Genomic DNA, 26035 nt, shown 5'->3' with positions numbered 1-26035 from the left:
AGGTTAGAGTTTTGAGTTTTGGAAAGATGGTTAAGTTTTGTGGTTAAGTTAGTGTTGTGTGTTGTTGTTTCCTCCCTCCACAGGAACAACGAAGAAGATGTACATACTTGCATGATGGTTAAGGGGTTCAGCATGTTAAGGAAGTGTAGGTAGGTAGTCCGACTCACTTCCCACAGCCCTTCCTGATTTATTTCATAGGTTAATTAAGTGTGTGACAGTAAGTGTTAAGGCTGGAATGGTAGCCCTGCGGTGAACCTTGCAGGAGCTACGGTTCCAGGGGGGGGGCTGTGTTATGAATTTGGTAATGCAACATCTAGAGCTAGGTAGATCTGAATAGGTAGGTATTCGGCTGTCGTGACAGGGACTCTACATGTAATAAGTTCTTGATGTTTAGGCGTTTGTCGGGGTAAGATGTATGATTGTGGATCTACCTGGAGATTCGAGTGTTAAATAGTGAGGGATTAAAGGTAACGCCCCTGTGAGTCTCACCTAGTAGTCAAACCTTTGTCCATTATGGCACTGCAAACCACATAAACATTAGTTAGGTCCTTAGCGCAACATTAAATAATCCCCTTTCCCTGACAAGGACTTCGTATTAAATTGACAGGAAACCAGGTCAAAAACACCACCACAATTGGCCGCCACCGTGTACACCTCCAAAGGCCTACAAACCTGGCCGGCACGTGTTATGCCAGGACCGCAGGGTCGCGTAACGGGGGAGATGTCAGGAGTCGCGGGAGGCTTTGATTGGCTGAGGAGTTCGCCAGTTGGGTTGAGTTGAGTTCGTGGCAGGCACTGGGAGACGCAGGCAGGCACCAGAGAGTTGAGCGGTGGTGGAGAGTTGGAGAGGACACGCCATTCCAGTCGCAGTTCGAGTGCAGCTCGGGTTGTAGGGAGTCGCAGGAGACACACGAGAGCACACCCAGTTGGCACTGAGCAGTTCGTTGGCACTTGGCTGCCAGCACTCCCGCGTCGAGTCGAGTGGAGTTGAAAGGAGTCCTTCCTGTCCCTGGTCAAGTGGAGCCGCTGGCCTGCGTCGGACGCGTGGTGCTTGGAGCGAGGGGCCTCGTGGTGTGCGATCGGGCCGGAAGGAGCGGTGCTGGACACCAACAATACAAGACGACAAAGACAGATAAGCCCGATCTCCGCGTATATTTTGAACGACGGGACGTGTTATTTTCGTGATTAATCTCCCTCGTTTGTGTTTGCTGTCGGTCGTGTGGGGACGTCCCGATTTAGGTTTATTAGAGTTATTAGATTTACCGGCGGGCTTTTTCACTGGCTTTACTTTTCCTAATAAACCCTTATATTACTTTTTGTACATAATATCTGAACGCAGTTTTCCTGGGTGTTTGATTTTAATAGATAAGGTTGCGGAGCCTTCGCTGCGCCCCGCCATTCCGCGCGTTGGTGTTGAACTTGAGTCCGCCATTGAGTGTTCGCCTCGGGAGTTAAAGTCTCGCAAATCGGTCATCCGTAACTGTGGTGTTAATCACGGTTACGCGACAATATGTTCACCATAAAATTTCGCACATGCCGGTATAACTTTTGTAAATATTGGTCCATTTGATTCCGAAATAATTGAATTTCAAGGCTGCAGAAGGGAAAATGTTTCCATGACCCAATCAAGAAGCTAAAGGCGAAAACCTTCAATACAGCGAAGAGTAAATCCGTCCAAGGAACAACAAAAGACATCGTCATGAAAGCTGTCGGTTGTTTGGGAACATGGTTGTAATTGTTCAAAGCATAATATTGGAAATGCGTGATGTCCATTGTCATCCTCTTGGACCAATACCCTATTTTTTTCCTTTTTTTTCGTGTACAAGATCGAGGCTCGTGTAAGAGCTAGCACATTAAACACACATTAGCACATAAAACACAAAAATATATTAACGGACACATAAAACATAATAAAGGGAGGGGGAGACAAGATGGGGAGAGAGAGGGAAGCACACAAGCACAACATAAGAGAACAGGGCCATCGGGAGATCTGTGGGAAAGAGGGGGATTGGGGGGGAGGGAGGTAAGGGGTACAATGTATAAAACAAATTGACCCTACTGGGAATTTCAGGAATGACGTCGGAGATTAAAAGAGGTGGATTTGGGGTGTATTAACGGGGGTAGAAAAGATAACGGTTTTGGATGGGGGAATATAACAGATGGTGCTGAACAGCTGTTTTAAAGACCTGGGGGGAGGAGAGGGATTGAATCGAGTGTGGGAGTTTGTTCCAGAGGCGGGAGAAAAGAGGAATGAATCCACCAATCCACCCACTATCTCCCCAATTAAAGAGTGAAGGTGAGCAGAGAGTCTTGATTTTGGCAGTTTCACAAGAAGAGGGTTGCTGCAAGTTCTTGTGCATCCTGCAGGAATATTTAGGGGATACAGCACTGACAGAGCTGGGGGGGCTAAGCCAGAGAGGAGTCTGTAGAAGACAGAAAGACCACCAACCTGCCTGCAGTGAGAGAGTTAAAGGCCCTCAGAATCAGCTTCATCGCGGTAGATTCCAATGATCCTGAAAGCTTTGGTTTCAACAGCGTGAAGCCGAGCTAGGTGTGAGGCAGGAGCACCAGCCCAGAGGGGAGAGCAGTATTCCATTGAGCTGTGGATGAAAGCTTTGGTTTCTACAGCGTAAAGCCGAGCTAGGTGTGAGGCAGGAGCACCAGCCCAGAGGGGAGAGCAGTATTCCATTGAGCTGCGGATGAAAACTTTGTATGTGGTGAGGAGCTCAGAGGTGCCAAGGAAGGACTTCACATGATGGAGGATGCCCAGTCGGCAACTGGCTTTGGAGGCCAGCTTGGAAATGTGAAGAAAAAAAAAGTGTTTAGCTACTTTTTTGAGATGTCCATCACATTTTCTTATTTATTACAGACATCATCATAACTGGAAAATACAGTGGCTTTTAGTCCCCTTTCTGGTCGTCAACTCCAAAATATCGATGGCTGGCTCATGGACTACAGAATGTGCCAAGTATCAGCCTGCCATACTGCCAAAATCAGCAATGTGTTGTTACAAAAACGGGGAGTTTCATTTATTTTTCGCTGAATGGTCAGCATTTTTAAATGAGGTATAATCACACAACAACAACACAACATTTACAAGGATTGGCAAAGAACCTCAACGCAGGAAAAGACCATTTAGTGAGGTGGCTTAATGATGGAATCACTGCATGATGGCCAAAAGCACCGCATGGCATGACAGATTTTAAATAAGTCATGCTCCAAAAAATTGAATAACTGGAAAGGTCTTATATGAAATCATTATGTGACGTTATGGAAGTGACTATCTATATGTTTTTGTGGCCAATGATTTAAATAGTGATATCACTATTTTCCTTTGAAATAAAACATAACGGGCGATTATGTCTAGAACTAGAATGGCACTCGATAAAGTGCATACCTCCGCCAAACTGAACAGTTTACGTTTGGTATCCCACTGATAGGCCAGATCTGGATCCGGAATTTAAGAAAAACAAGTCAGGAGACGACGATGGTTCACGAGCGAGCGGTATTCAATGACAAAGGACGGACTATAACCGAAACAGGCCCGGACAGGCTAGGCCCGGAAATGTCAAAACGAAGGTTACTGACCTTGAAATTAGATAGAAAATAATGTATAATCAGTTATGAGGTTAGTTAGCTGCACAATACCGAAAATTCGGTGAAAAATGAAATGAAAAAAAAAATCGAGGTTAGACACATGACATTTGTCTAACCAAATATCGAAACACCTGTCAGATTCCACCAAACCCCTCGGAGAAGATGTAGCTTGAAATCGATTACCCCCTAGAAAGACATCTTTACGCAATACGCATGTCAAAGACAGTAATACGCCCACTCTACGCAGGACACAACTAGATCATGATATCAACCTCCCACCCAAGTTTCATCAAGAACAGATGATATCATCGGGTAGTTATGCTGCGGACAGACAGACACACACAGACACACACACACACACACACACACACACACACACACACACACACACACACACACACACATGACGAATATAGTGGTCACTTGATAACTCGTGAATCAATATAATTGTGATTGGCTTGTTCTTGTCACCTACCCAACTCATCCACCACATTTTGTCATATCTGTCCCATCTGTCCATATTGAAGAACCACATTGAAAATTAAAAAAAAAATTCTCGTATCCAGATGCGGATCTTCACCAAAATCGAATCAATTTGTCCTTGTCAAACACCCATCCTGTCCACATAGTTTCGTCCGAATCTGTCCATAACTTTTTGAGATATCCTGTTCACAAACAACAGACAGACAAATGTAGACAGGGTTGAAAACACAACCTCCTTCATGCTTTTGCCGTCCTCCATGAAGTGGGGTTGAGATCTGATAGGGCATGCAAAGCTGTTGAAATGGTTCAGTTTAAAGAAACACAGCCTGATTACAGAGGGAAGGATTTAACGGCTTAATGTGGGGGGAATGAATGAATGAATGATCGTTTTAAGGCCATTTCCCCCGCTAGAGCGGGGGTTAGCCTTGCGGGCCCAATGACAATCATGGTTCCCTGTTTGAGGCAATGTTTTTATGGCCGGATGCCCTTCCTGACGCCAACCCTTGGTCGCCTCTTACAATGCGCAGGGATATGGTGTACCTATTCTAACCGGGGTACACACCGGGAGAACGGTAGGAAACGGTAAGTAGGAAATCATTCATGATTTCCCCATGAAATCAAAATCATGGGGGGAATGGTAGGAAATCATTAGACGCCTTACTGTGGGAAGGGGTCATGGTTATCAGGTACCGAACAATCTTCAACACATGCGCTATCATTTTTACACAGAAAACACACACTTATGCTAAACATTTATTAATGGCATAACTAGTCCATTGTACACCCGTTACCCCTATCATTGTTCCCACAACAATATGTTTTTTAAAGATAAGGAATTGAATGGTTACATTGTTGTTGCCCTCACACATACTTTTTTATAATCAGTTTACACATTTAAAATGTAATTAGGTAGAAAACAAAGGTAATATAGTAATCCATGGAAATGTACTGCTGGAGACACAACCAACAATCAAATTGTGGTATTACTATCCAATATCCACTGGACTCTACTGTAAAAAAAAAAAATGAACTAGAACGGCACTCAGTAGAGAGCATACCTCCACCTGGTTGGCCATATCACTCAATGGTGAAGAATCACTTTAAAAATTCTACTAGCTGAATCCGGATCCGGATCTTCACCACAATTGAATCGATTCTTCCTCGTCACACACACAACCTGACCAACAAGTTTCGTCCAAATCCATCCATAACTTTTTGAGATATCCTGCTATGTATCGTTTTTGACCCTAACTCCCAATGGTGAAGAATCACTAAAAAATTATAGTCGTCGGATCCGAATCCAGATCTTCACCAAAATCTAATCATTTTGTCAGTGTCACATACGCTACATCTATGCCAAATTTCGTCCGACTCCATCCACAACGTTTTGAGATATTTTGTTCACAAACGGACAGACAGACAAACGGACAGACAGACAGTGGTGAAAACATAACCACCATCCACGTTTGGTGGCGGAGGTAAAAACAAGTACAGATACTTTCAAAGTAAAAAAATAAGTACAGATACATTCCTAGCTCAAAAAGTGCCTGAGATATTGCCCAGATGGGAAAGGAAATAAATACGTGATTAATAATTAAAATAAATAAATAATAATCGTGAAATAATTTATTTCTTAATGAATTGGCTAATAGCATATATCTAAACCACCACTGCTTCATCCCACTCTGTAACTTTTTGAAAATTAAGTGATGAAGTAATTAATTGAATTAATCAATAAATCAAAAATATCCTTTACAGCCAAATTACGTGGTCATTGTTGTGTCCAAATATCACCTTACGAGCTCAAAAGGTGCCTGAGATATAGCCCAGATGAGAAAGAAAATAAATAAGTACTTAATCGATAATCATTCAGTAATTAATCAGTTAATTGATTAATCAAAAAACAAAAAAATAGCGTTCATGCCAAAACACTTGCTCACTATTGTGCTGAAATTTCAGCTTCCTAGCTCAAATGATGGCTGGGATATCGCGCAGACAAACAAACAAACAAGAAAGAAAGAAACTAGAGTGAAAACTGAGTACTCCCTTTCGGTGCGCGTCATCGCCGGGCCCTCTTTGGTGCTCGGCGATGATGTCATGCAGTGTCTGGAGATGGAATAGGAAAGAAGCAGTGTACAAAAATATCCACTGGACTCTACTGTCACTACCCTTTCACAGAAACCATTCCATACATTCACCACTCTCTGAGTGAATAAAAATGACCCCTGCCTTACTACCATCCTAACTCTCCTCTTCTTTACTCTTAAACTGTGGCCCTTTGTCCTGTAGAATTTACAATTCATGTTCTGCTCTGATATTATTTTACACGTGGTTATTATTTTGTTATTATTATGGTGTACTCATGGTTATTATTATGGAGTCATAAAATAATTGTGACTTCATGTGGGATAATGTGTGATAATGTGTGATTAAGCGAGTATGTTATCGGCAACAATTGACACAGACACACACACACACACCAGCGGGGTTATTCTTGATTTAACAGTGTTTGGATGTGAATTAATCGGTCAAAAGGTATATCAGCTGGGGTCTTACATGATGAGGGACAAGTGAGTGACATACCTGAGGGACACCGGGCATGTGTCAACTTACCAAGAGAAAACTGAGTGGGTGTGGCTATGTGAATGGTTCTTTGCGGACATGAGAAGTTATACTTGGATAGAGCATAAAAATTGACCCTGGGTATGATTCAGTCGTCAGTCATCCCCATGGCTCACCCTAGCTCTATTATACTGCGTCAGCTCTTGACCTTGCTCACTCTCGCTCTCCTGGTTTTCTCTAGAGATGTGAGAATATTCAGTCAAAGGGATTTCCCAAGAGTTATTAAGTATATTTATCTGTGGATGCTGCCAGTGTACCGACCACTGCACTTGAAAGCCTGCATTTGTCATGGTGTCAGTCTTGGAACTGGGCCTTTTCCACTCTGCTGTGTAGCCGGATTGATGGGATGTGTGCCATTTGTTGAAGGACTGCTATAGCTGCAAGGGTTTTGTGATTCCGGTGGTGGTGTTTCATCCTTTCCACAAGATAGTTGCCAATAAATCAATAAACCGCCAATAAACCTAGTACCATATCAGTTGAAGCATCCAGTGCCTTCATTTCAATGTAATAAGTTATCTGCTTTGCAGACAACTCAGTTATGAAAATTGTCATGCCTGCCAAGGAGGCAAAGTATGACGTATAAGCGACATTATCAGACATTGAGCTTGTCGTCTTATTGATCGGTGGCATGAGATATTTTGACATTGAAACAACCTGCTAGGTGCTTGAAACAACCTGCTGGGTGCGTATAAGCGACATTATCAGACATTGAGCTTGTTGTCTTATTGATCGGTGTCGTGAGATATTTTGACATTGAAACAACCTGCTAGGTGCTTGAAACAACCTGCTAGGTGCTTGAAACAACCTGCTAGGTGCTTGAAACAACCTGCTAGGTGCTTGAAACAACCTGCTAGGTGCTTGAAACAACCTGCTAGGTGCTTGAAACAACCTGCTAGGTGCTTGAAACAACCTGCTAGGTGCTTGAAACAACCTGCTAGGTGCGTATAAGCGACATTATCAGACTTTGAGCTTGTTGTCTTATTGATCGGTGTCGTGAGATATTTTGACATTGAAACAACCTGCTAGGTGCCTCTTTGTGCATTACACCATTCAGTTCTTCTCCAAAAGTTTGGTTTAATGTTCAACTCTAAATGAAGCACCTGATTTCTGAAACTTAAAATATTCCCTTCATTGAAATGAAATATTTAATGATGTATGCTGTAAAATTGCTACTTAATGGATTGACCACAAATAGGTGCACTCATCTTTCTGTGAATGGACTCCTGCAACCCCAACACACACCTCTACATTTCATTATCACCAAATACATCAGCAGGGATATGATCTGCATCCTTAGCAAATAGTTATACGATGAGATGTATGAAACAATCCATCAACATGCTCCCTAATTTTGTCATTTATACAAAAGAGTCACCCAAAACAACAATGAAGCTCAATACTCCTCCAAATAAAACTGACCTGAAAAATGAACCATTTCTGAAAAGAAGCTTTCATTGAATCCTTTCTTCAAAGCAGACTGGATCTTTGCTTGGCTTATACAACCTGGAAACCATTAGTGAGAGCAACTATCTGTTCTTGCCAGCTCAAAGCAAAAAAGGAAAAGCAAAAAAAGGAAATGAACTGACAAGCATGACAATGAAAAAGAGAAGGAGGAGGGGTAACCTGCAAGAGGGTTGGGTGATTAGGTATGGTTGGTTGATGTTGGTAGAATTTTTTTTGGGTGTGAATGGGAGATGATATGAGATCATAGTATGCAGCCTGCGTGAAGCCACGGAGGGAAATTGCCTGAAAAATGTTTTGAATCTCCCATGTGAGCAACAAATTGTTGCTAATTGTTGTTTGGAAAGATATTTGGCAATTCTTGGTTAACTAGATGGTATTCATAGAGTACTTACCCTGCACAGTCAACTTGGTGCACAGTCAACTCTTCTGTTTTTGAAGGGTTTTTTTCTTTGATCCAATATGGCTGCCAGACCACGTGAGCAATGACATCATGATTTTTTATATTTTCTAATATAATCGTTGTGTGGATCACACTCAATAAATTTCAAACTGATCAGACTAAGCGTTATCCTTGTCAAATTATGACGTCATAATTAAAGCACCAATGATGTCATCGTTAACAACACTTATTCCCCATGTGGAGTTCTTTACAATGAGCCACGTTTCCATTTTTTCCATGGAGCGGTTTTGGAGATGCAGAGGTGCAACGTTTTTTTATTTTTCCAAGATGGTGCCTGTACCACGTGACTGATTGACGTCATAATTATCATTACAAAAATTCGATCAGAGGAGGTGCTCATATGGTCAAAATTTCATGTCCATTGGACTAAGAGTTTCAGAGAATTTTTTTTTTTCATACTGATCACATCAGGCATGTACATGTCGAAATATGACGTCATAATGAAGGCACCGATGACATCATCATTAACATAATCTTATTCCCCATGGGGAGTACTTGACAATGAGTATCGTTTCAATTTTTTCCCATTGAGCGGTTTTGGAGATATAGAGGTGTAACGTTTTTCCAAGTTGGTGTCCGTACCACGTAACCTATGACATCATAATTATGAATAAAAAATTATACAGGCGGAGGCGCTACTATGGTAAAAATTTCGTGTCAATTGGACCAACTGTTGCCGAGAAAATGATTTTTTTTTTTAATGCAGACACGCATGTACGCACATACAGTATGCCACACAGAATGCAAACGAATGTCTAAACCTGCTTTTCGCTTTATGAGAGCAGGATAAAAACGTTGACTGTGTAACAAGGCCTGACATGCACGATGCACATGCAGCATCAACATTTTGCATCTTTGGGTTCCAGAGTTAAATATAACTATGTGCTAGTATGTGGTGGCTTTATATGAAGCAATTTGTTTACCTACCCTACATGGGGGAACTAAATGTGAATTTGCTGAGCTTATAATGCCAACCATGTTTCTCTTTCACTCAAAATACCTTCATGAACATAATAACTAATAAATAGCACTGCAAAGTGGCCGTAACCCCTCAGCCCATGCATGGTGCAAACCAATTTCAAGATGTCTGCCGTGGCGGCCATATTGAAAATCGCAGCGCGCCCATTTTCGAAAGGAACCTTCCTCTACTCAACCCCAACACACACTGCAAAAATGGATTTAATCGGACAAGCCGTTCTGCTTGAAATTGATGGAAATCAATTTCAAGATGGCTGCCGTGGCGGCCATATTGAAAATCGCAGCGCGCCCATGAACCTTCCTCGACTCAACCCCAACACACACTGCAAAAATGGATTTAATCGGACAAGCTGTTCTGCTCGAAATTGACAGAAACCAATTTCAAGATGGCTACCATGGTGGCCATATTGAAAATCGCAGCGCGCCCATTTTCGAAAGGCACCTTCCTCTACTCAACCCCAACACACACTGCAAAAATGGATTTAATCGGACAAGCTGTTCTGCTCGAAATTGACCGAAACCAATTTCAAGATGGCTGCCGTGGCGGCCATATTGAAAATCGCAGCGCGCCCATGTTCGAAAGGCACCTTCCTCTACTCAACCCCAACACACACTGCAAAAATGGATTTAATCGGACAAGCTGTTCTGCTCGAAATTGACAGAAACCAATTTCAAGATGGCTACCATGGTGGCCATATTGAAAATCGCAGCGCGCCCATTTTCGAAAGGCACCTTCCTCTACTCAACCCCAACACACACTGCAAAAATGGATTTAATCGGACAAGCTGTTCTGCTTGAAATTGACCGAAACCAATTTCAAGATGGCTGCCGTGGCGGCCATATTGAAAATCGCAGCGCGCCCATTTTCGAAAGGCACCTTCCTCTACTCAACCCCAACACACACTGCAAAAATGGATTTAATCGGGCAAGCTGTTCTGCTTGAAATTGACCGAAACCAATTTCAAGATGGCTGCCGTGGCGGCCATATTGAAAATCGCAGCGCGCCCATGAACCTTCCTCTACTCAACCCCAACACACACTGCAAACATGGATTTAATCGGACAAGCCGTTCTTGAAATGGACGGAAATCAAAAGTTGACGGACGCCCGGACGACGCCCGTGACGACAATACCCCTTAGCCCAATTTGGGCTGAGGGGTGAAAAGACAAGTTTAAGCTGCTTCTGCAGTTGGTAAACACAAATATGAATCTGTTCTTATGCAATGCCCTGCAAACCCTCTCAGAAGCAAAATACTCTTTCTTTCAACTTTTTCATGAATAGGTTAGCCATCTTGGCTGAGTGTGGCCTGCCAAAGCTGTGCACAAGGCTGAGCATGCAATAATCCTATCAATCAAAATATATTTGATGCTGCTGAATTTATTGAATAAATCAACTAAAACAACTTGTACATCCTTCATTTGCTCATGGCTTATATGTGGAAAGGGTTGACATTGACATGTGTGAAATGTGCTGTGATTGACACATCTCAATATGCAGTATCAAACGTATATATACAATTACTACCCCGAGCTGTGATAATTACTGGCACATTGATCCTAAATGTTTTGATCATTAAGCTGATCATTCCTGGTCGGCCAGAAACTTATGATGTTTCAGTAATAAAAAAAAAGTCTGATCTTTTTGCCTATTTTGCCTTTGATTAAAAAAAAGATTCACTCAACCTTGTTGAATATTGAACATGATGTGCCAGGATACTGTGGCGGACACAAAAGCCCACTGGCGTGGTGACATCATTCCACGCACCAAGTGGGCGGTGGCCACGTCCGAGGGGTAGGCGTGGCCTCATGAGAGACACCGGGCGCCCAGCCCGGGGTGTTACAGTGTAGTCTTGAATAAAGGCGTTTATATGTTACCGCTTGTCCGCTTCCTCCTTGCTCACAAGCAGCGCGCGTAACGCCGCGCTTTATTGGTGACCCTCGACGTTGGATCTGCCGGAGCGATCCTTCCACACGCGACGCCATCGCCATGGCCGCCTTCGTCAAACTTCCGGAATTTTGGGAGGCTCAGGCCGAAGTCTGGTTCGTCCAGGCCGAAGCCCAATTTCAGCTTCGGCACCTCACCGGCGATGACACGCGCTACTGCCACGTCGTCGCCTCCCTCGGGCCCGGCACGGCCGCTCGAGTTGTGTCCGTCCTTCGCCACCCACCGGACGGCCACAAGTACGAGGCACTCAAGCGGCTACTCCTAGCCACGTTCAGACTCACGGACGACGCACGGGCCGACCGCCTCCTGGATCTCCCCGAGCTCGGTGAGACGCGCCCGTCGGTCCGAATGGACCATATGCTGTCACTGTTGGGCGACGAAGCCCCCGGTTCGCTATTCCGGGCGCTTTTCCGTCGCCAACTTCCAGCGCAGGTTCGCCTCGCGTTGGCCGGGACCGGGCTAACGGAACCCCGAGCATTGGCGGCCGAGGCGGACAAGTACTTCGCCGCTTCGGACACGCGGGCGAGCGTTGGCGTGGCCGTCACGGCCTTCGACGCTGCTGTTCCACAGCATCATCTTCTACAGCACGCTGATGTTCCACAGCATCATCTTCTACAGCACGCTGATGTTCCACAGCATCATCTTCTACAGCACGCTGATGTTCCACAGCATCATCTTCTACAGCACGCTGTGGTTCAGCAGCATGCTGATACGCACCTCGTGAACGCCGCCACGCCCCGCCCACCGCCGCGGCGAAAACCGCCACCGCGGGGAAACCCGTCGACTCCACCGGCCTGGCAGAGCCAGCCGCGCTCCTCCAGCTCCACCACCTGGTGCTGGTTCCACGCCAAGTTCGGCCACGAAGCTCGGCGGTGTCATCCGCCGTGCTCCTTCAACGGGTCGGGAAACGCCCGGGCCGGCGCTCAATTGTGGCGATGAGCGCCGGCCGTTCGAGCAGCCTGCTGTTCATAACGGACACCTTCTCCGGGCGCCGTTACCTGTGCGACACGGGAGCACAGGTGAGTGTCATTCCCGCCGGCATGTCAGACAAGCACGCCGCGGGTGGGGGCCCCGCGCTGCTTGCCGCGAACGGGACGCCCATCCGTACGTACGGAAAACGCTGCCTCTCTCTGCGGTTTGGAGGGCAGGTTTTCCGATGGACGTTCGTCACCGCCGACGTGCCCATGGCACTGCTTGGCGCGGACTTCCTGTGCGCTAATGGGCTCCTGGTCGACGTCAAGCGCAGACGGCTTGTCCAGGCCGAGACGTTCAGCTCGCTCGCATGTGCGTTGCCCAGCTCAACGAGCGGCTTGCCAAGCGGCTTGCCGAACGATTCGGTTCCGGCCACGTTGGTCTGTACGCTTCCGGCAGCGGACGCATTCACCCGCCTCCTCGCCGGTTTCCCGGCCCTCACGCGGCCCACCTTCTCGGCGGGGGCCGTCAAGCACGGGGTGGCCCATCACATCCCCACCGTCGGGCCACCGGTCTACGCCCGGGCACGCCGCCTCGAGCCGACGAAGCTGGCGGTGGCAAAAGCGGAGTTCGCTACTCTGGAGCGACTCGGCATCGTTCGGCGCTCAGAGAGCGCTTGGGCGTCGCCGCTGCACATCGTGCCGAAGCCCGGCGGGGGATGGCGACCGTGCGGGGACTATCGCCGTCTCAATGACGCCACGACTCCCGACCGCTACCCCGTCCCCCACATTCAGGACTTTTCCGTCCGTTTGGCGGGCAGGTCCTTCTTCTCGAAGGTGGACCTCATACGCGGCTACCATCAGGTCCCCGTCAGGCCGGAGGACGTCCCGAAGACGGCGGTCATCACGCCATTCGGACTCTTCGAGTTCCTGCGCATGCCCTTCGGTCTGAAGAATGCGGCTCAGGCGTTCCAGCGACTGATGGACAGCGTCCTGCGCGACTTGGATTTTGTCTACGTCTACCTGGACGATATCCTCGTCGCCAGCGCGTCCCGCGAAGAGCACCTACGCCACCTCCGCACGCTCTTCGAACGCCTGGTCCAGCATGGCCTGATTGTGAACCCCGCAAAGTGCCGGTTCGGCGCCGCCACAATCGATTTTCTGGGGCACCGCGTCACCAGGCACGGAGCCGTCCCCCTGCCGGCCAAGGTGGAGGCGGTGAAGGGGTTTCTGCGCCCCCGCACGATCAGAGGGCTGCAGGAGTTCCTGGGCATGGTGAACTTTTACCATCGGTTCCTGCCCCGTATCGCCCAGCTCCTGCGCCCCCTGCACGAAGCTCTCCGAGGTAAGCCGGGCAAAGGCGACGTTACCTGGACCGAGCAGATGCACACGGCGTTCACGGGCGCGAAGCTCGCCTTGGCTAACGCCACCATGCTCGCGCACCCGGCGCCCGATGCACCGATCGCCCTCACCACCGATGCCTCGGACTACGCGGTGGGCGCGGTGCACGAGCAATGGTTGCGTGGAGCTTGGCAACCGCTGGCGTTCTTTAGCCGGCAGCTTCGCCCGCCCGAACGCCGTTACAGTACCTTCGACCGCGAGTTGCTCGGACTTCACTTGGCGGTCAGGCACTTCCGCCATCTGCTCGAGGGCCGGGCGTTCACTGCCTTCGTCGACCACAAGCCGCTGATCTTCGCGATGGGCAAGGTCACCGAGCCGTGGTCGGCCCGGCAGCAGCGTCACCTCTCGGCCGTGTCCGAGTACACGACGGACATCCGGCACGTCGCGGGGAAGGACAACCCGGTGGCGGATTGCCTTTCCCGGGCCGTCGCCCACGCAGTCCACCTCGGCATCGACTATGCCCGGATGGCAGCGGACCAGGCCGCTGACCCCGACGTCCAGGCCTTGCGGACCGCCGTCACGGGCCTCCGCGTCACCGAGGTGCCGTTCGACGGCGCGGGCGCGGCCCTCTTGTGCGACGTCTCCCTCGGGCGTCCTCGCCCCATTGTGCCCGCGGGCTGGCAGCGCCAGGTGTTTGACGCCATCCACGGCCTGTCCCACCCGGGCGCGAGGGCCTCCCAAAGGCTGATCGCCGACAAGTTCGTCTGGCATGGCCTCCGGAAGGCCGTCCGCGGCTGGGCCAGGACATGCCTCGCGTGCCAGCGCGCCAAGGTGCACCGGCACACCCAGGCCCCGTTGGCCCCGTTCACGGTGCCGGAACGCCGGTTTGACCACGTCCACGTGGACCTGGTGGGACCTCTGCCCCCCTCGCAGGGTTTCACCCACGTCCTCACCATGGTGGACCGCACCACCCGGTGGCCGGAGGCCGTGCCCTTGGCGTCGACAACGGCGGCCGATGTCGCGCAGGCTTTCATCGCCACCTGGGTCGCCCGGTTCGGCGCCCCCTCAGACATCTCATCCGACCGCGGCCCCCAGTTCACCTCGGAGCTCTGGGGGGCGGTTGCGCAGGGGCTCGGGGTCCGGCTGCACCGAACCACGGCCTACCACCCCCAGGCTAACGGCCTGTGTGAGCGATTTCACCGCTCATTGAAGGCCGCGCTCCGGGCCACCCTCCGCGACGGCGGCTGGGTCGACAGGCTCCCCTGGGTCCTGCTGGGCCTCCGGACGGCGCCCAAGGAGGACCTGCGCGCATCCGCGGCGGAGTTGGTCTTCGGGCAACCGCTGCGGGTGCCGGGCGAGTTCCTCCCCGACTCCACGGCACCATGGTCCGCGGCACAGCAGCGCTCCGCTCTGCAAGAGACCGCCCAGAGGTTCGCCCCGGTGCCAACGGCATGCCACGGGCACCCACCGACGCACGTCGCCCCGGAGCTTCGCACGGCGGAGTACGTCTTCGTCCGCCACGATGCCCATCGGACACCACTGCGGCCCCCGTACGACGGGCCTTTCCGCGTGCTGGAGACCGGGGCGAAGCACTTCACCCTGGACATCGGCGGTACTCCTGACCGCGTTTCGGTAGACCGCCTCAAGCCGGCCCACCTCGATGTGGACCATCCACCGCCAGTGGCCCGACCCCCACGTCGGGGCCGCCCTCCTGCGGGCGGACCCCCGGCACCGCCCAGCCCCGCCGCCACGCCGCCCCCCGGTCCTGCACCCATCCCAGGAGCAGCCAGGGGCATCCCACCTGGCATCCCTGCACCCCGGACGCCGCCGATCGCCAGGGGGCGCTTCGGCCGGGTCATTCGTCTGCCCCGCAAACTGGCCCTCCAGGTGCGCGGGAATTCTGGGGGGGCGCGTGTGGCGGACACAAAAGCCCACTGGCGTGGTGACATCATTCCACGCACCAAGTGGGCGGTGGCCACGTCCGAGGGGTAGGCGTGGCCTCATGAGAGACACCGGGCGCCCAGCCCGGGGTGTTACAGTGTAGTCTTGAATAAAGGCGTTTATATGTTACCGCTTGTCCGCTTCCTCCTTGCTCACAAGCAGCGCGCGTAACGCCGCGCTTTAATACAATGAAAGACGATTGCATTTCCCTGAAAGAATAAAAACATATTATTGGCATAATCTTCAGGTTTTACTTAATGAGCTGTTACAGCAAATAATACTAGAACGGCACTCAGTAGAGCGCATACTCCGCCGTGGGTCAAGTTGGAATAGTACGATTTCACAAAAGTTTGAGGGAGTAGTTCAGTGACAACACAAGACAGACACTGCACAGATATATATATTTAGAATATATAAAAGATAATGTTAAAAAAACAAGGCAATTTCACTTACATTTTCGGATTCAGCGTTCAATTCTATATAAGTGAGTGTATTTTGAGGCATGTGTGACTTCAAATAAAATTGTAAGCCAGGAAAACGTTCGTTTCATTCCTTAGGGATACAACATGTAAAACTGGCCCAAACGTGAAAACAAAACTCGCTCATTTTAAGTCGTACAAGATAATGCGACCACTCATTATTCTGGGAAGAATCCCGTGCACATGCTTGTCACACTTATAACTCACCTAAGTCTTTATCAGTTCATCAAATACTGACACCGCGATTGACATTCGCTGAGGTAAATGTTGATATCTCTTCTGAGGTTTAAAAAAAAAAAACAGTTTTAAAGCATTATACGTATCAAACGATACATTTTATGAAACGGGGAAACCTAATACACACTTTGGTGGTTTTAAAATGACAGAATATGTCTTTATTAGAAGAAAAAAAAAAGAACCTTGAAGACGACGCTGCTAAAAAAAATACACCGCTCTAACGCATAACCACGAGCTTAAACTACATTTAGAACAAATATGCAAACTATTTTCATATCACAATGTGAAATATAGAAGATAATGTTCAAAAAAAATGAGCCCTATCTTCCAATGGTAAACAATCCTTCAAAAAATTCCTGGATCCGGAATAATATCCTGAGCTTCACCAAAAACTAATCAATTCTTCCTTATCCCAAGGGCAATCATTCCACCAACTTTCATCCAAATCCGTTCAGAACTTTTCCAGATATCTTGTTCACAAACACACGAACACATACACACACGGACACGATCGAATGCATTACTCCCTGGCGGGAGTAACGAGGTATTTAATATTACAAGTTTTATATTTGTAGTGAAGGTAGTGGCGAATAGTGTCACTGACTGTAGAAAAGGTCATGCTTTCTGGGCGAATACCCCTAAAAATAAAATATTATTTGAGCAACTTGATAATATATTTGCATGATGATGCAGTGCAAAATCTGTTTTTCTCTCTTTCCCCCATCTTGTATCCCGCTCCCTTTATTATATGTTTTATGTGTCTGTTTATGTTTTTTCTGATTAATGTTAGCTCTTACACGAGCCTCGATCTTACATACCTACAAAAAATAAAAATTGTTTCTCTTTCTTCCAGGAAGCTTTGTGATCCTGGCCTGACGTCTTTTGAACCGGAAGCACTTGGGAACCTTGTTGGTGGGATGGAATTCCACAAGTTTTACTTTGAGAACTGTAAGAGTAACCATCTGAGCAGTCAAAGTAGAGTCCAGACAGTGTGTAGGCTGTGCCTCATGTTCTGTCGGCATCGTTCGTTTTGCATTCATGTGCAGCTAGACTGTGTGCTCGTGGTGGTATGTATTTCGCTTATTTCCCTCGGCTTGCTGTCCTCCCTATCATTCATCTTCCACTTTATGGCCCACTTCATCTTATCCATTTCCAGATCACCAACTCTCTTTGCTCACCATTTTGCTATTTAACTTTTCTCGTTTCTTCACCAACACATTTCAACATGATCCATTGACTTTTTCCTTTCCTTTTCTTACTCACATACCGGCCTTCATCCCTCTATGAAGACTAAGAGGCTTCGCCTTTGGTTTTCTCATCACCATAGCAACATAAAATAACAACTTGGAGCAGGAAGAGTCCATAATCGCTAAAACTGCTGGAATCGCAGAGCTTGCTTCATTTCCTGGGCTTCATAATAATAATATACTCATATCTCTTTTACTCTGCTTCTCGGAAGGGCATTTATAATCTGAGTGCACGTATCTTTTAGTCCCTCATGAAGGCTGCTATATTGCTGAAACGTTCGGCTTTCTGAGACTTTGAGTTTTTGGCAAAAAAATAAACACCTCAAGTTGGTTGTTTTTGCATCTTCCATTCTGCAGTACTCGTAATTTTACTCATCGCAAGGCCAATGTTGAGAGATCTAAAGGTTAGGCTGTGCTTTCATTGCTAAACATCAATGATGCTCATGTGCTCGACGCAACAGCACCACACCATGCTTTCCATTAATCCACCACATCATACTCCAGCCTCATCATTGCCTGTACTAGATTTTATTACATCACCATTCCCAGGCCCCTTACTTTGAGATGCTTATAAGGAGCTTTTTCTTCTTGCGAAACATACTCATTCAACATTCTTTCGACCCTGATCCAACATCCAAACCCCCTGTAGTGTTTGCCAAGAACCACCGACCTGTGCATACGACTCTGCTTACTCCACATGTGCACCTGCTTGGTGATGAGGCGGCCTGCATAGCCTACGTATGTCTCACCCAGTATGTAGATGCAGGTGGCTCACCACGTTCCCAGCAGGCCGAGGAGACACGTGTCTGGCATCGGCGTGATGGAAAGTGGCAGAACGTCCACTTCCATCGCTCAGGTGCCCCCACTGCTCCTCCTGCAAAGTGAGAATTCCTCATCACGCCTTACAACTACGTCACATTGCACATTCTGATCAGCATCACCACAGCCAAATGAATGACCACAGTCGTCTTGTATCTGCTGCATTCGTTCTTGTTTGTTAATCCTTCACAATCCAAAATTATGTGATGGTTATGAGTATACATTTTTTAAGCAAAAGACACATCAAACCAAAAAGCAACTAGATATACTCTGTTAATTTCAGTAATAATCAAGCAAGAGCAGACCCAGTCTCAGGCGACATTTCACCCTTTTTTCCAGCGAGCTTCCTCAGGCCAATATGCTATTGGTAGATAGTCCGTGACAAACTAAGGTAGACTGCTGGGAGGTCACAGGGTAAATTCACCCACCCACATGATCACCCAATTTAGCGACGGACCATCGAAAGGGACTATACTGTATGTCATCTGCCAAGAAAACCCAAAGAGTCTTTGCTTAGAGGTTTCGCCATCCAGAAAATTCTAGTTACTTATACATTCTAAACGGATGCTTATGCATTGTTTGACATGTTCCCTATCGTTTCCACGTAGATACCGTACTCTTATGCTTGACATTTCCTAATGGCATAACGAGGCTATAAAGCAGTACAGTCAATCTATGGTTTGACCTGGAAGAATTTGCTAACTGATTGCGGTTTGCAGTAACTAGCTCAACAAGCCTTACCAAATAACATATAAAAATGCAGATAAATATGGCTTGGAAAAAATTGCTAGTTTGCATAAATCCAAGATTGCCACCCAGTGTGTTACGATTTGGAAAGAATTGTTCATATGATACCAACAACGACAAAAAGTTCACGTATATTTTCATAAATTGGTGCTTTTGTTAAGATCTTGGCTATCTAAATATCCAGGATTGTTGCCATTTCTCAAAATGTCTGCCGATTACCCCGTACATGTCAATTCACAAAACAAAAGTAGGTGTAGGTATCCAAATTTAATGATATAAGCATCCATTTATATGGTTTTGACTTTGCTACCACAGGTCTGTGTCTGTGTCTCCAATTTCCTCACTCGTGCTTTCCTTGGAAATCAAGGATAAATTTGTGCACCGAACATCCCCGCACTTGCGACATGCAACTGAACATTCTCATTCATGATTCTTGCAGATGAACCTTCATGTATCACAGTCAGTTTTGCACTTATATTTTATGATCCTCATGATGAGGCCTTATTCAGCCCCCATCCAAAACCTTGATCTTTTTCTACCCCCGTAAATCCACCCCAAACTCGCCTCCTTCAAATTCCCTGTTTTCTTTCCTGAAATCCCCTGTAGTGTCCATCTTGTTTATCTCATGTGTCCCTCCCCAGCCCTCTCCCTCCCACAGATCTCCTGATGACCCTGTTTCCTCCTGATGTTGTGCTTCCCTCTCTCTACCCCTCGTCTTCTGCTCCCTTTATTATATGTTATATGTGTTAGCTCTTACACGAACCTCAACGAAGTATACAAAAATAGAAAGATCCACAGAAGAGCTTCTGGATCCGTTCTCTGTGGCTCAAGACTATCTTTCACTGAAGGTCATCCCCACTCTTCTGGATCCAAAATGGCAGATTTTCCCATCTACTGCTACGCTTGGAAATACACATGAGAACTGTGATAGCAGGCAGCTGTTGCTGTGGGGGAAAGACTGTGCACCTGTGCAGTAGTGATGCTTGTGAACACCTCACAAAAACATCTGTAGCACAATACATCCAAACCCTCACCAGGATAACCTCCATACAAACAAGTGAGGGCTTTGGCAACAGCAAAGATGTCATCGTTAAAAGCTTCACTGAGGAACACTGCAGCTTTCTTCTTCAAATCGGGCTCACTTCTCAACTTACTGAGAGGCTCACTTCCCTTCCCAATGCCAAATCAGGCTCACTTCCCTTCCCAATGCCAAATCAGGCTCACTTCCCTTCCCAATGCCAAATCAGGCTCACTTCCCTTCCCAATGCCAAATCAGGCTCACTTCCCTTCCCAATGCCAAATCAGGCTCACTTCCCTTCCCAATGCCAAATCAGGCTCACTTCCCTTCCCAATGCCAAATCAGGCTCACTTCCCTTCCCAATGCCAAATCAGGCTCACTTCCCTTCCCAATGCCAAATCAGGCTCACTTCCCTTCCCAATGCCAAATCAGGCTCACTTCCCTTCCCAATGCCAAATCAGGCTCACTTCCCTTCCCAATGCCAAATCAGGCTCACTTCCCTTCCCAATGCCAAATCAGGCTCACTTCCCTTCCCAATGCCAAATCAGGCTCACTTCCCTTCCCAATGCCAAATCAGGCTCACTTCCCTTCCCAATGCCAAATCAGGCTCACTTCCCTTCCCAATGCCAAATCAGGCTCACTTCCCTTCCCAATGCCAAATCAGGCTCACTTCCCTTCCCAATGCCAAATCAGGCTCACTTCCCTTCCCAATGCCAAATAAGTCAGATGTCGTGTCGCATCCAGCAAATGCATGCACGAATAGTAACCAATTGCACATCTCTTGACCCATCTAATTCTACAGCCAGTTATTGTTCCAAATCTGTAATTTATTACCTCTGCCACCAAAGGTGGATGGAGGTTATGTTTTCACCCCTGTCTGTCTGTCCGTTTGTCTATCTGTCTGTCCGTTTGTGAACAAAATATCTCAAAAAGTTGTGTACGGAACGGCAGAGATGTAGCGTATGTGACAAGGACGAAATTATTAGATTTTGGTGAAGGTCTGGATTCTGATCCGGCTACTAGAAATTGTAAGTGAATCTTCACCATTGGGAAATAGGGACAAAAACGATACAGAGCAGGCTATCCCAAAAAGTTGTGGACGGATGATTTTGATTAAATGTGATTCTCTATTGTGATTTTCTGGTCTACTCTGGGATACAAAACGTAAACTGTTCACCTGGCGTAGGTATGCTCTCTCCTGAGTGCCGTTATTTATGGTCTCTTTTTCTTCTGACCTAAAGAATAGGACAAATGAGCTGGGATTCGCATGGAAGCACAATAGCACTAAGAGATCCGTATCTTCTCCTATGACAGTCGTGGTGCATTTGGAAGCACAATCTACTGCTGTCGGCAATACATGGATTGTTGTATCACCTGGTCAGCATTACATTCTGCATGTATTGATGTAAATCCATTTCCTTTCAGATTGCCACTGAGCATGAGGATGGAATTATGTTTCTTTGTACTGTTGGTCAACAAATGTTCTTTCATTGTCTTGATTGACATGCCTCCAACAAAGTTCACTTTGGCTCCTTTTGATGGCCATATATGTGTGGTGTCTGTTCTACGTAGATGGCCCCGCAACATATCCATCAAAAACAAAGGTGGGACTGATGTACTTGCGACGAACGTAATCTACATCGCTGTTGCAAATGCAGTCAAATGTTGCATCATGTTTCCATCACAGTTGCTGAATGAGCAAGCCACAATGAAGCGCAAAACACATTCCTTCTTTGTTTGGCAGAGTCTCCTCAATCCCTCGTCACATATTCCAAATTGCATCAGCAAGTAATGCCTTGTTTGACTCTCAAATCATTCCTTTTGGATTAATCAAAACATGATGGATGGCTGCAAGGCTCCAATTTGAATATCTATTCATCGCTGAAAGAGCAACTGGGGATCATGATCATCAACATGAATATATTTGCCATCAACATTTGCAGAAACCTTGTGGCCCATTGAGACGACCTGATTATTTTTCTGGAATGTGTAGTCCCGAACATTCCATCCCACTATGATTTTAAGGATACTCTTACCAACTTCCTTTGCTTTAAAAGCAGTTGCAGTGTCATCAGCTCTAACACCAGTGGCAATGTTGTGCAGAGATAGATCCAGTACAAACGGATTTCAGTCCTGAAGGAACCCAAGGAGAGCCAGGTTGTCATTGTCATCTCTTGTCTTCCTGGTTTTGTTACATTTTCATGCTGATCAGTTTTTAGGTAGTTGTGTCTGTGGGATCCTGCATGGAATCATTTATATCAGCACATGGTGGCATCGACAGCAGCCATTGTTTGTGATGAGACTTTGCCATTCCCCGAATGGGTATCAGTTCATCTGTTGTCTCCATGCTCCTCATTAACACCTGTTCAATTACCAATTCTGATGACAGCGCAATCCAGTAGCAATCACCCTGTGTTGAAGAAAGCATAACGTTCTGGCTGTGTCCGAAGCTGAAGCATTTGTTGGAGGTAAATATGCCCATTTGGCATGTAAGTTATGCTCTGCAGCAGCAAAACATGGCAACATTTCTTGGAGTGACTATAGATGAAGACTTCACTTCCCTGTCTGTTCTCTTTTGATAAACTGGTGGAGCAGACCAACCATTTCTATATACTGCAGTCATAAATCTGCATTTGAGTGACTCGCAGCTTGACAGCTTAACCGACGTCTTTCTGAAATCATCCAGTAAGAATATAATGTGTATGAGCAGTTTTGTATGCTTACATCTTCATATAAATCACTTGCAGAAAAGCCCGTCAAAATGACCCTTCTCGATTTCACACGATTCAGCCTTGAAAACTTGGGCTAGAAGCGGATTTACACGCGAAAAAAAAACCCTTCATTTATTACACTAATTGCTCATCCCTTTATTTGGGTGGTGTATAGGCCAAAGTCCGCCGCTGCAATCGTTCCCGGAAATAATAAAAATAACCCGGCTTACATACATGAAACAAAAACATGCCTACTGCTTATGTACATATACAGTCACGTGAAAAAGTAAATACACCCCATGTAAAGTTTTGACTTTTTCAACATATTTCAACATACAGCTATTTGATCTTCATTTCAACGATATTGACAGATAAAGGTGATATAATATAACAAATATCATGAAACATTTACATTTTGTAGTCCATTGTATAATTTAAATAAACATAAATGCAAATTTCGCATGTGGAAAAAGTAAGTACACCCTTGGCTCTAATAGGTGGTATTGCCCCCTTTGGCAGAAACAACCTCAAGTAGGCGTTTCTTATAACTATCCACCAGTCTCTGACATCGACTGGGAGAAATTTTTGCCCACTCCTCCATGCAGAATTCTTTCAGCTGTGCGATGTTTGAGGGGTTTCTTGCATGCACAGCTTGTTTCAAATCCCCCCACAACATCTCGATGGGATTTAGATCCGGGCTTTGACTTGGCCATTCCAGAACCCTCCATTTCTTTCTCTTCAGCCATTCCTTGGTGGATTTACTGGTATTTTTAGGGTCATTGTCATGTTGCAAGTTCCACCTTCGGCTGAGCTTCAACTTTCCGACAGATGGCCTCACATTATCCTCAAGCACCCTCTGGTACAATGAAGAATTCATAGTGGATTCTATGATGGTGAGCTGCCCAGGCCCTGATGCAGCAAAGCTGCCCCAAACCATAATATTTCCACCACCATGCTTTACAGTTGGTTTCAGGTTCTTGTGGTCAAATGCTTGTCTTTGGTTTTCACCAAACATGTCTGCTGGTACTGTGGCCAAATAGCTCTACCTTTGACTCATCTGTCCAGAGCACATTGATCCAGAAGTGCTGGTCTTTGCCTAGGTGTTCATTGGCAAACTTTAGTCTTGCCCTGATGTTCTTTCTGGACAGCAAAGGTTTCCTCCTGGCACACCTCCCATGTAGATCAAATTTGTCCAGCCTCTTTCTAATGGTAGACTCGTGCACTTTGACATCAACAGTGGCAAGAGCTACCTGTAGGTCCCGTGATGACATTCTGGGGTTCTTAAAGACGTCTTTCACCATCTTGCGGTCCGCTCTCGGGTTGCACTTGCGGGGGCGGCCTGGCCTGAACAAGTTGGCAGTTGTTTGGAATCTTCTCCACTTGTAGATGATCTTCTGGACAGACGAATGATTGATTTCAAATTGTTTGGAGATCTTTTTAAATCCCTTCCCAGACTCGTAGGCATCTATAACCTTCTTTCTGAAGGCCTCAGAGAGCTCTTTTGATCTAGGCATGGTGACGCCACATACTTCAACAACAAAGAGCAAACCAAACTAAATGTCTGAGCTTTAAATAAGACAGGTTCCTCCAAGATCCTCTCTATCGATGTTCTAATCATTTGCACCTGAGCTGGTGCACCTGATTCTAATTTTAGGTATTTGAAGTAGTGATAAAGGTCGGGGTGCACTTACTTTTTCCACATGCGAAATTAGCATTTATGTTTATTTAAATTATACAATGGACTACAAATGTAAATGTTTCATGATATTTGTTATATTATATCACCTTTATCTATCAATATTGTTGAAATGAAGATCAAATAGCTGTATGTTGAAATATGTTGAAAAAGTCAAAACTTTACATGGGGTGTACTTACTTTTTCACATGACTGTAGCTCGGCTTCACGCTGTTGAAACCAAAGCCTTCAGAATAATTGGAATCTCCTGCGATGAAGCTAGCTCCGAGGGCCTTTCACTCACTCACCGCAGGCAGGTTGGTGGTCTTTCTGTCCTCTACCGACTCCTCTCCGGCCTGGCCCCCCCAGTTCTGTCGGTGCACTGTCCCCCAAATAGTCCTACAGGTCGCACAAGATCTGCCAGCAACCCTCTTCTGGTGAAACCGCCAAAATCAAGACTCTCTGCTCACCTTCACTCTTTCATTCCTCTTGACTCTCGCCTCTGGAACAAACTCCCTCACTCTCTTCAATCACACTCCTCCCTCCAAGTCTTTAAAACAGCTGTTCACCACCGTCTCTTATCTTCCCCCTTCGAAAACCTTGATCTTCTATTCCCCCATTAATTCACCCCAGATATACTTTTTTTAAATACCGACTTCTTTCCTGGAAGTCCTAGCAGTGTCCAAGTGTTTTATACCTCCCTCACCCCCCCCCCCTCCTTTCCACACCTCCTACCCCCAAGCCCCCTCCCTACCACAGATCTCCCGATATCCATGCTCTCAAATGTTGTACTTGTGTGCTTCCCCCTCTCTCCCCATCTTGTCTCCCGCTCCCTTTATTATATGTTTTATGTGTCCGTTTTTTTTTTTTGTGATTTATGTTATGATTTATGTTTTGCTCTTACACAAACCTCGATCTTGTGTACAAAAATAAAAAATAAAACGCCTAAAACATCAGCTTCTCCTTGCTTCCCACCTGTGGTTAGCACAAAGGACACCGTGGGAATCTTTAACATTCACCAACTAAATCTAGCAGATGGGACACACAATTCAACATCCATTGGAGTTACGGTACACAGATTGATGCCTCTCCCTACCTGCAAAACACCAGGGTGACACTTTCTAGCTGGACTGAGATTTAAATCTAGGCTACACGTCTCATAAGCAAGTATGCATACCTCCAGACCATCCTGTAGGTCATCTTGCTGGTCTTTGCGGACATAAATCAGCATACAGTTTCATTTCACATTGATATGTGTATGGGGCATCGATGTATAGCACAGATACTGATTATTTATAATTTTTAACAAAAGATGTCATTTCAACAGGTTTTATTGATTATACTGTAGCATTGTCTTTTGG

General features: G+C 46.6%; 1 protein-coding gene across 6 annotated transcripts in view; it reads left to right on the top strand.

Moving 5' to 3' along the window:
- Positions 1-26035, top strand: part of LOC137424701 (calcium/calmodulin-dependent protein kinase type II subunit alpha) — a 314922-nt gene that overhangs the window by 285867 nt on the left and 3020 nt on the right. For 4 of the 6 annotated variants that reach the window (XM_078775810.1, XM_068112436.2, XM_068112435.2 and 1 more), the window contains 2 exons: positions 17311-17405; positions 18354-18585. In XM_078775810.1, coding sequence (XP_078631936.1) covers positions 17311-17405; positions 18354-18585 — 327 coding nt within the window. Of the gene's footprint in view, positions 1-17310; positions 18036-18353; positions 18586-26035 lie in introns of those variants that run through there. The other 2 variants (XM_068112437.2, XM_078775808.1) reach the window with 2 other exon arrangements.

The sequence above is a fragment of the Myxine glutinosa genome, chromosome 4 (assembly GCF_964187855.1).
Source record: "Myxine glutinosa chromosome 4, kmMyxGlut1.1, whole genome shotgun sequence".
Taxonomy (NCBI): Eukaryota; Metazoa; Chordata; class Myxini; order Myxiniformes; family Myxinidae; genus Myxine; species Myxine glutinosa.
This window is presented reverse-complemented; position numbering and strand designations above follow the sequence as displayed.